Raw genomic sequence first — 9964 nt, 5'->3', positions numbered from 1 at the left:
GGAGAACTGAGGCATGCAGACAGAAGTGGCAACTGTCACCACTCCCAATGGCTATCTTGGACATTTTTGTTTTCAAGACAGGGTTTCTCTGTAGCCTTGGAGCCTGTCCTGGAAGTTGCTCTGTCATTCAGGCTGGCCTCAAACTCAGAGATCCACCTGCCTCTGCAGCCTGAGTCCTGGGATTAAAAGCGGGCGCCACCACCCAGTTTGTCTCAGACAATTTGTGTTCTCTGTCCTTATAGCTCTCAACCCTTCTGGATGAGTACTCCTGGTTTTAGATGGTGGTAAGAGAGGTTTCTACCAAGGATGAAAGTGAGCTTCTGCTAAGGAGTCCATGGCTGCTGCTTAGTCATGCTGAGATCCTAAAGCCTGGTAGCCAGGCAACTGGCAGCTGAAGAAAAGCTATTCTGGGTTTGGAAGGATAGTGCAAGAGTTAACAATACACACTACTTCTGTACAGAAAGTGAGTTCAGTTCCCAGCACCTCAAACCACCTAGAACTCCAGTTTCAGGGAATCTAATGTCCTCTCAGACTCCTTAAGACACCTGCACACTTATACACATGTAGATACACACATAATTAAAAAAAGAAAAAAGCTGGGTGGTGGTAGTCCATGCCTTTGGTCACAAGTAGGCAGATCTCTGAGTTTGAGGCCAGCCTGGTCTAAAGAGAGTATATCAGGACAGCCAAGGTTACACAGAGAAACTCTGTCTCAAAACAAAACAACAAAAAATGTATCTCCAAACCGCATAATAATAAATAAGTTCAGTTAAATCAAAAGACAGAAAACAAGACTAGTCTGTAAGCCTCCCTTTTTAGGTACATGACTTCAGAGTCTCTGAGAAACATCTGCACAGTTAGTATTTGACTTCTGTCTCTGGTGCTCTCCTAAAAATGGCATCTTCCTGGATCTTGGGCTGGTACCCAACACTGGTATGGAAATGTCTAACTCCAAATTATACCATACTAGAAGAATTCACTTTGGATATTTAAGGAATGCATAAGCAAGCCATCTTTGTGTGTGCTAACTGGTTGGTTTACTTTGCATGTGATCCATCTTAGTTCCTTGGCAATGAGGACCAGGCCCTGGACACATGTCCAGCATGGTAATTGTTAGGAATAAAGCACGTGGGGGACCTTGGCAGATTCCATGGAAGGTGAGGGTGACCGAGGTGGAGGGACAAACATGCCAGGCAGACAGAGCTTAAATTAGAAGTTTTATTAAGAAGGGAAGGGGGAGGGGAGAGGAAAGAGAAAAGAGGTAAAAAGACAGAGAGAGGACAGATGAGGGAGACAGGAAAAGTTCTGTCTGCCCCGGGGGAACAGCAAAAAACAGAATGGAAAAGGAAAGCAGAAAGAGAGTGGGAAAGAGAAGAGCAGAAGAGAGTTCATTCCTCTACTGTCATTACAGTCTATTTTGAGATTCTGATATATACTGAAGACCAGCTGAGAGACATCCCTCCACAAAGACTGAGAGACATCCCTCCACAAAGACTGTCTAACTTTTTTTGGCTTTTTTTTTTTTTTGTTTTGTTTTGTTTTGAGACAGGGTTTTGCTTTGGATCAGTCCTGGAACTAGCTCTGTAGACCAGGCTGGCCTCGAACATACAGAGATCCACCTGCCTACCCAGTGCTGGGATCAAAGGCATGAACCACCAACGCCCAGAAACTACTGGATTCTTGAACCTTCTGTTTACTGAGCCATTTTATTTATTTATTTATTTATTTGAGACAGGGTTTCTCTGTGTAGTCCTGGAATTCACTCTGTAGACCAGGCAGGTCTCCAACTCACAGAAACCCAATATACAAAATTAAAAAAAAAAAGAAAGAAAAAATCTTGCTAAGTCCCCACGCCTGTGCAATCATATGCAAACACGTGGTTGGGGCTTCAAATGTCTTCAGATCCACTGACTCTCCAAGGTCTAAAACCTCATTTGCCAGCTTCTTACTCAGGGCGACGCTTCCCACAGCCACTACGAGGAGCCCGAACAAAGCTGCAAGTCAAAGCCTAAACACTTGATCTGCGTGACCCGCGTCGCACCCTGGGCGTCACGTGACAGACTCGGTTTTCCTCCAATCGCTGTGCGACTTGTGGGGATTCTATCCATTACTTGGTCTCAGGCTTACAGCACTGTGTTCTTCCATTGCCAAAAGTGGCCTGCTCCTTGCTACCAGCCAGAGAGCAGTGACTCAAGTGTTTTCCTCTCAAGTAGCTTCGAGGGCCTTGGGCCTTTAGCGTACTCAGTTCCGGAAGTGACGTTCCCCAGAGGGGCCGGAAGTGGCAGTGGAGGGAGGGAAGATGGCGGAGGTGGTGAGTCCGGTGCCCGGGGCGGGGCGGAGGGAGCCAGGGGAGGTGGGTAGAGCCCGAGGCCCCCCAGTAGCCGACCCTGGCGCCGCGCTGTCTCCCCAGGGGGAGATAATCGAGGGCTGCCGCCTGCCCGTGCTGCGGCGCAACCAGGACAACGAAGATGAGTGGCGTGAGTGACGTCGGGGGGCGGGTCCAAGGAACCAGAGGGCGAGGGGCGGGAGTCAACGAAAACACGGGAGCGGGAGGGGCTTCTGCAATCCTGGGGCGGTCGCAGATACTCGGAAGGAGGGGCGTGGCTTTTAGACGTACGGAGATGAGCCAGGAGGGGCTTGGTGAGAGGTGTCACTTAGTGACTAAAGAGGTCTTGAGCCAAACCTAGGTGCTGGGGCAAAGGAATCCAGCCTGGAGGTAGAATTCAGGTCGAAGGGTGGAGTCTCATGACCTGGCTTGGCTAAGACCCCTTGTCTGTGTTCTTCCCATAGCTCTGGCTGAGATCCTAAGCGTGAAGGACATCAGTGGCCGGAAGCTTTTCTATGTCCATTACATTGATTGTGAGTACTGGGCCCGGGCTAACTAGGGTTGCTGGATAGGGTTGAGGGCATCCTCTGGCATTCCCTCCTGAGCCATTTCCACTGCTGCAGTCAACAAACGTCTGGATGAATGGGTGACTCACGAGCGGCTGGACTTAAAGAAGATCCAGTTCCCCAAGAAAGAGGCCAAGACCCCTACCAAGAACGGACTTCCTGGGTCCCGGCCCGGCTCTCCCGAAAGAGAGGTGGTGAGTAGGTCCCCCATTTCACCTTTTCTCTCCTGCCTCTTCCTTCTTGCATCTCTGCCTTAGGGGTTCCCGAATGGGCAGGAGGCAGCATTCTCCTGCCATGACTTCAGCTTGCAAAGGATGGGGGCCAAAATTGCAGGTGTAGCTTCCAGAGTCCACTATTGCCTTGCTTTAGAGAAGGCAGAGGGTGGGATTTGATCACTCCACCTTGAGGGGCCCATCTGCCCCTTTGCCATCCCACCACCATCCCCACCCCAGAGGAAGACTCTGGACCTATCTCTACAGCCGGCCTCCGCCCAGGCCAGCGGGAAGACTTTGCCAATCCCGGTCCAGATCACACTCCGCTTCAACCTGCCCAAGGAGCGGGAGGCCATTCCCGGTGGCGAGCCCGACCAGCCGCTCTCCTCCAGCTCCTGCCTGCAACCCAACCACCGCTCAACGGTACCCTCAGCAATTCCAGGGACCTTGCTTTCTTCTCAGGTCCCACCTTCTCTACCTTCTGACCCACCTTTCTTGGTTTCTCTCTGCAGAAACGGAAGGTGGAGGTGGTTTCACCAGCAACTCCAGTGCCCAGCGAGACAGCCCCAGCCTCAGTTTTCCCTCAGGTGAGTCTTCCAGTTTCTTTCTTTCTTTTTTTTTAAAGATTCTTATTTTATGAGTGTCTTGTCTGTGTTATGTATGTGTACCACTTGCATGCCTGGTGCCCATGGTCCTTTGAAACTGGAGTTAGAGGTGGTTGGTTGTAAGCTGGGGTATATGCTGGGAAAGGAACCTGTGTCTTCTCCAAGAGCAGCCAGGATACTGGAGCTGCTGAGTGTCCTGGACAGTTTTTTTCTCCCCTCTTTCTTGCTGTCTATCAACCTGCTTCAGGCTCATCTCACAGTCACCCTTTCTTGACTTATCCACAGAATGGATCAGCCCGTAGGGCAGTGGCAGCACAGCCAGGACGGAAGAGGAAATCTAATTGCCTGGGCACTGATGAGGTGGGTGTCAGTGAGCCGAGGAGATGGATTTGGGCAAGGAGAGTTCATTCAGTGACTAATTTAAAAGCAAACAAACAGCCAGGCAGTAGTGGCACATGCCTTTAATCCTAGCCCTGAAGAGGTAGAGGCTGGTCTACAGAGTGAATTCCAGGACAGCTAGAGCTACACAGAAACCCTGTCTCAAGAGAGAGAAAGAAGAGTAAATGAGATGGTAGGCAGTAAAGGTGCTGATGAAATTAAGAACCAAGCAGAGTAGCCATTGGGTAATTTTTTATATTACCAGTTTGCTTTGGTTTATTTGGAGAGTGAGCATTGTGATGCTTTCCCCTTAGCTGATGTTAGGCTTGAAGGAAGAAGCCTGCAGCAGGGTTGTGAGCCATGTTCTGCTCAACTGTCTGCTGTAACCTACCATTTCTCATTTGCCTTGGGCAGGACTCTCAGGACAGCTCAGATGGAATACCGTCAGCACCACGCATGACTGGCAGCTTGGTGTCTGACCGGAGTCACGACGACATTGTCACCCGGATGAAGAATATTGAGTGTATTGAGCTTGGCCGGCATCGCCTCAAGCCGTGGTACTTCTCCCCGTACCCACAAGAGCTCACTACACTACCTGTCCTCTACTTGTGTGAATTTTGCCTCAAATATGGCCGTAGCCTCAAGTGTCTGCAGCGCCACTTGGTATGAAGGGTCTTGGGAGGCTGCCTACCCAGTATGTCCACACTGGTCCCTACCTGATTCTCCTTTTGTCCTTAGACCAAATGTGACCTTCGGCACCCTCCAGGCAATGAAATTTACCGCAAGGGCACCATCTCCTTTTTTGAGATCGATGGACGGAAAAACAAGGTTAGTGGCTGGGGCCGTGGGACCAGGATAAGTCATATGAACAACTTTTCCTGCTTAGAATAGTTCAACTCTGGTTCAACCCGCAGGAATGCACAGAATACTAGGATTTAGACAAACTATTCTCTTGAGAGGTTATTTTCTGTGGCAGAAGGCATACCACAGCTGTTCCGATCCCAGTGTGAGAAATGTGGTGAAATGAAGGGTAAGTTAGCAGAGTTCAAAGGAAACTATCATCAGAACTTTTAGGTAGTATATGCCTGTAATCTTAGCACTCAGAAAGCTCCTGAGTTCAAAGTTAGCCTGGGCTATAGTGAGTTCCATGTCAACCTGAGCTATAAATTGAGAAAGGCCTTCTTTAGAGGAACCCAAAACTAAACAAAGAACAGCAACAAAAACATATAGTGCAAAGGTCAAATGTTAAATTAGAGGCAGTTTAAAGAACAGTTTAGCTCAGTGTGGTAATCCCAACATCCAGGATGCTGAAGTCAGTGCATTTGAAATTCAAGGGTAGCTAGTAAGACCCTTTCTCAAAAACAAACAGAAAGCATCTTAGATGGATATGGTGGCACTCAGGAAGCAGAAGCAGGTAGATCTCTATTAGTCTGAGGGAGGTCCAGCCAGGGGTATATAGTCAAATCCTATTTTAAGAAGTTTCCAGATTGACCTGTGAGCCTAGACACAAAGGAGAGAACATGTTTAAGGCAATTCTAAACAGCTGGGTTCAGAGATGCAGGCACTGGCATACCAGTACAGTATATGTGAAAAGTAAAAGGAAAGTGAGAAGGTCAGAGGTCAGGTGGCAGGAACAAGATCAGTGAAGAAGCAAGTTTGGGTCTTGTAGTGAGAAATGTAGAACTCCTTAAGATATACACCTCTCTTGGGTGTCCAGGATGTGGGGAAAGAGGCAAGTACCCAGATTTGGGGCAGGGGGAGCTCAAGGGAAAGACAAAATTACACATACCTCTGTATTTTATCCCTGGGGTAATGTTTCCCTGTATATCCCTGGCTGTCCTCAAAACTCAAGAAAGACATTCACCTGCTTCTGCTGGGATTAAAGGTGTGTACCAACACTACACAGCCATACTGCTCTGTATTAAGTTCAAAGTTTTGCAGGAAGAACCACTAAGGCTGGCATTTTCTTAAACCTCCACTGGAGAATAGCAGACCTGTTTCCAAGAGGCATTACTGTGGCTAGAATACTGGGGTTTTGGCACCCAAGGATAGCCATATGAGCTAACTCCATGGGGAAACTTCTTTAAAAAAGGAAGATGGACAGGCAGTGATGGCAAACACCTTTAGCCTTTAATACCAGTACTCAGGAGGCAGAGGCAGATAGATCTCTGCCTGTTTGAGGTCAGCCTGGGCTACACACAGTGAGCTCTAGGATAGCCAGGGCTATAGAGAAACCCTGTCTTGACAAACAAAAAGGTCTCGTGTATCCCTAGCTGACTCAAACTTGTAGCCTGCTTCTGCCTCCTAAGTGCTGAGATTATAAGCAAACATCACCATGCCTGGCTTGGAAATGTTCTTGACTATTGTTGAAGCAGAACAGAGGGCAATGCAGGCCCAGAGCAGGCTTTGCTGGGTATATGGGAAGCTGTGCAGCTGACCATGGGGCCAGGCAGCAAGATACTAGTACACATGTTCCTGGATACTTAAGAAGTGGCCCTTAGTTGAGTGGTGGTGGTACACACCTTTAATCCCATCACTTGGGAGGTAGAGGTAGGCTAATCTCTGAATTTGAGGCCAGCCTAGTCTACAGAGCGAGTTCCTCACAGCCAGGACTACACACAGAGAAAAACCCTCTGTCTCAGGAAACAGGGGAAAAAAGTGGCCCTTACCTAATCAATGGTGATGGCTTGACTGGTGGGTGCAGGGTCCTAGGAGGGAAGCCCACCATCTGTCAAGTGAAGTAGCAAAAAGTACTCCTCAGTGGGTAGAAGTCCTGTCACACAAGCCTGGGCACTTGAGTTTAACTCTTTAACCCCCAGAGTACTGACTGACAGGCCTTTTTCTTTACAGAGTTACTCACAAAACCTGTGTCTGCTGGCCAAGTGCTTCCTCGACCACAAGACATTGTACTATGACACAGACCCCTTCCTCTTCTATGTGATGACAGAGTATGACTGCAAGGGCTTTCATATTGTGGGCTACTTTTCCAAGGTCAGCATTCCTTCAGGCTGTCCCTCAGCCCTGCCCTGAGTCAGGTCTAAGTTAAAACTCACCTACTCTTCTTCCAGGAAAAGGAATCTACTGAAGATTACAATGTGGCCTGCATCCTGACTCTGCCTCCCTATCAGCGCCGAGGCTATGGCAAGCTGCTGATTGAGTTCAGTGAGTATATGCTGCCCGACCAGGAGGCTGGGAGGCAGAGGCCCAAGCCAGCAAGACTTCATCTGGGCTCCACATACAGACATGCCAGTTACCAGGGGAGGTGCCAGAAGTTAGGGGGTGCTCTCCCAAGGTCCTTTCATCAAGCAACTGCCCTATTTCCTGAAGTTGGTTCTCAGCACCCACCTCTCTTTGGCTAAAGGTTTAAGTGTCACTCAGCTTTTTCCAGTGTGAAATCATGTGTTCCTGTCTGAAGCTCTGGGCAGCTCAGCTTCTTGTGTTCATCTCTGGGTGTATACCGTAACAGGTTCTGGGTTTTGTCTCCAGGTATTACCTGAGCCTTCCAGGCAGTAGATGTTCAAAAGGCTGTGTAACCCACTGAAAGAACTTGTGCCTGTTCCTTTGTCAGGGTAGTCTTTTAATGCCCAGGAGGGCTTTGCGCCTTCTCACATGGGCTTTTTTTTTTTTTTTTTTTTTCCTCAAGACAGGATTTCTGTGTAGCTTTAGACCAGACTGGCCTCGAACTTACAGAGAAATGCCTGTCTCTGTCCCCTGAGTGTGGGGATTAAAGACATGTGCCACCACTGTGGCTTCACATGGGCTCTTAATTCTGCAATCATTCTATTTTCTAATGTTAGTCTGTCCATCCTCATTCACTTAAGTATTCTGTGACTGAGGAAACCAGGGAACAAACTTTAGCTTTTCTGGTGAAACACAGATGCTTTACTTGTTCAAAGTCCGGAACTATTGGCAATATTTTATTAGTTGAGTGGTTCCAAGTTGGGAATCACATTCTCTGGAAGCTTAGCCTGGGAGAGCAGGTGAAAGGAAACTCAGGACAGATCACTAAGATATGCTTACTTCTGTCCAGCATGGCACAGAAATGCATTAGACAGATAAAAGGGCAGGGAGGCAATCACTGAACACGTCAGGAACTCAGAACTGTAGAGGCAAGTATGGCATCCAGAGGACCGTACACAAGTGGATCCAGCAGAGTTGGATCTTTTTTTTTTCCTTCTGGCTTCCTCTCCAGACACGTCTCTCTGGCCCATCTTGTCCAGGGGTGATTGAGTAAAGAGGATGAGTGAGACTAGCCAACAGAGATGTAGCCAGAAAAGTGTAGCCAGAAAGTGCCAGGGACCATTATGTAGCCTGTATTGCTGAGGGTAAGGAAGGTTTCTACAAAATAATAGGGCCATCCCTAGAGCCTGGCAAGAGAATAGGGCTGTGAACCCTATGGGACCTAAAGGCCTCATCATGAACTATCTAGCAGTGCTTAGTGGTCAACACAAGTAAGAGGGAAAGGGCCATTACAGCAAGGTCAATTCCCTGGCTCTGAAGAAACACTTATGTACTGTTCTGTTACATCCTCAACCCCTAATCCATCCTGGCAATAACAGAAGCTAAAACTCCCAGGGTCACAGCTAGGGAAACTGATGACAAAGGACTCCCTCACCACCCTCCCAATGTCCCCAGACACAGGCTGGGATGGCAAAGGAAAATCTATTGCTTCTGTCTCACCTGCTCTCCCTGGCTGGCAAGTACCCAGTCAAAGCTGCTCTTCTAGGTGCCTTCAGCTCCCCTAGCCACTCAACAGTTAGGAAAGCCACTCATCCTTTACCAAGAGCAAGTGAGACAGAAAAGCAGGCAGCCTACCTGCAGTATCTGCTCTTATTGTTGTGTATACTTGTGATGCTTACTCAGACTCTTGTGCTCCACTGCTTTAGGCTATGAACTCTCTAAAGTAGAAGGGAAGACAGGGACTCCTGAGAAGCCCCTGTCAGATCTTGGCCTCCTATCTTATCGAAGTTACTGGTCCCAGACCATCTTGGAGATCCTGATGGGACTGAAGTCAGAGAGCGGGGAGAGGCCACAGATTACCATCAAGTGAGCCAGAATGCCCACCTGGGGGTGCATGGCATGGCCTGTCTGTTCCTGGGGCTCCTGGGGACAGATGGCTACCCTCAGAGGACCTAACTTTTGCCTTCCCACAGTGAGATCAGTGAAATCACCAGTATCAAGAAAGAAGATGTCATCTCCACACTGCAGTATCTCAATCTCATCAATTACTACAAGGTTAGGAGGCACATTGAGGGGATAGGTAAATGGGGTACAGGTGGCAGACCTATGAGCTGACCACATGCTGGGTCTGTCTCTTGCCTAGGGCCAGTATATCCTCACTCTGTCAGAGGACATCGTGGATGGGCATGAGCGGGCTATGCTCAAACGGCTCCTTCGAATTGACTCCAAGTGTCTGCACTTCACTCCCAAAGACTGGAGCAAGAGAGGAAAGTGGTGACCAGGCACTGCCCATTGCAACACCCAGAGCTAGCAGAACTGGGGCTATCCTATCCCTTCCAAGAGGCACACCAAGGGAGACAGGGCTGAGGACAGCTCCAAAAGGAGAGGCCTAGGAGGGGCCAACTACTGGCCAGTACCAAGGCAAGCTCAGGGCTAGGCCAACTCCAAGGATAGATGGCTTATCTTCGGCCCAGGTCTGCTCTGAACACGGACCAGAGGGATCCAGGCAGCTGTGTACATGAAGACTGGTGGGAGCATTCTGTACAGAAGACTGGTGATTGTAAACATTTCTTTTGTAAAGGAGGAGCTGGAGGGTGGGGTGGGTGCTGGTTGCAAAACTCTGGCCCCTCTTACCCCCAGCAATAAATTGTTTATATAGGCAGAGATATCCAAAGTTGCTGCCAGACTGGGTGTCAT

General features: G+C 48.9%; 1 protein-coding gene across 4 annotated transcripts; it reads left to right on the top strand.

Moving 5' to 3' along the window:
- The first annotated feature begins 2117 nt into the window (after window positions 1–2117).
- Window positions 2118–9941, top strand: Kat5 (lysine acetyltransferase 5). Of its 4 annotated transcripts, XM_051193660.1 has the most exons (14): window positions 2118–2311; window positions 2411–2477; window positions 2791–2859; window positions 2950–3086; window positions 3372–3527; window positions 3617–3691; window positions 3995–4069; window positions 4502–4750; window positions 4826–4915; window positions 6938–7078; window positions 7156–7249; window positions 8974–9133; window positions 9241–9322; window positions 9411–9941. In XM_051193660.1, exons 1-14 carry the CDS (start codon window positions 2300–2302, stop codon window positions 9543–9545), a joined length of 1542 nt encoding a protein of 513 aa, XP_051049617.1. In that variant the 5' UTR covers window positions 2118–2299; the 3' UTR covers window positions 9546–9941. The 4 variants fall into 4 exon arrangements, with proteins under 4 accessions (XP_051049617.1, XP_051049619.1, XP_051049616.1 ...); XM_051193662.1 differs by lacking the exon at window positions 3372–3527 and having other exon boundaries at window positions 2121–2311; XM_051193659.1 differs by having other exon boundaries at window positions 2300–2477.
- The last annotated feature ends 23 nt before the right edge of the window (window positions 9942–9964 follow it).

The sequence above is a fragment of the Phodopus roborovskii genome, unplaced genomic scaffold (assembly GCF_943737965.1).
Source record: "Phodopus roborovskii unplaced genomic scaffold, PHOROB, whole genome shotgun sequence".
Classification (NCBI taxonomy): domain Eukaryota; kingdom Metazoa; phylum Chordata; class Mammalia; order Rodentia; family Cricetidae; genus Phodopus; species Phodopus roborovskii.
Note: the sequence above shows the minus strand (reverse complement) of the source record. Positions and strands in the feature narration are given on the sequence as shown.

Excerpts from the sequence above, each read along its gene's own strand:
- Kat5 (XM_051193659.1), top strand. The coding sequence starts at position 2,300 with ATGGCGGAGGTGGTGAGTCCGGTGCCCGGGGCGGGGCGGAGGGAGCCA. Across the intron at positions 3,087-3,371 it reads GCTCTCCCGAAAGAGAGGTG|CCGGCCTCCGCCCAGGCCAG; the intron begins GTGAGTAGGTCC and ends CTATCTCTACAG. Across the intron at positions 4,916-6,937 it reads TCGATGGACGGAAAAACAAG|AGTTACTCACAAAACCTGTG; the intron begins GTTAGTGGCTGG and ends TTTTCTTTACAG.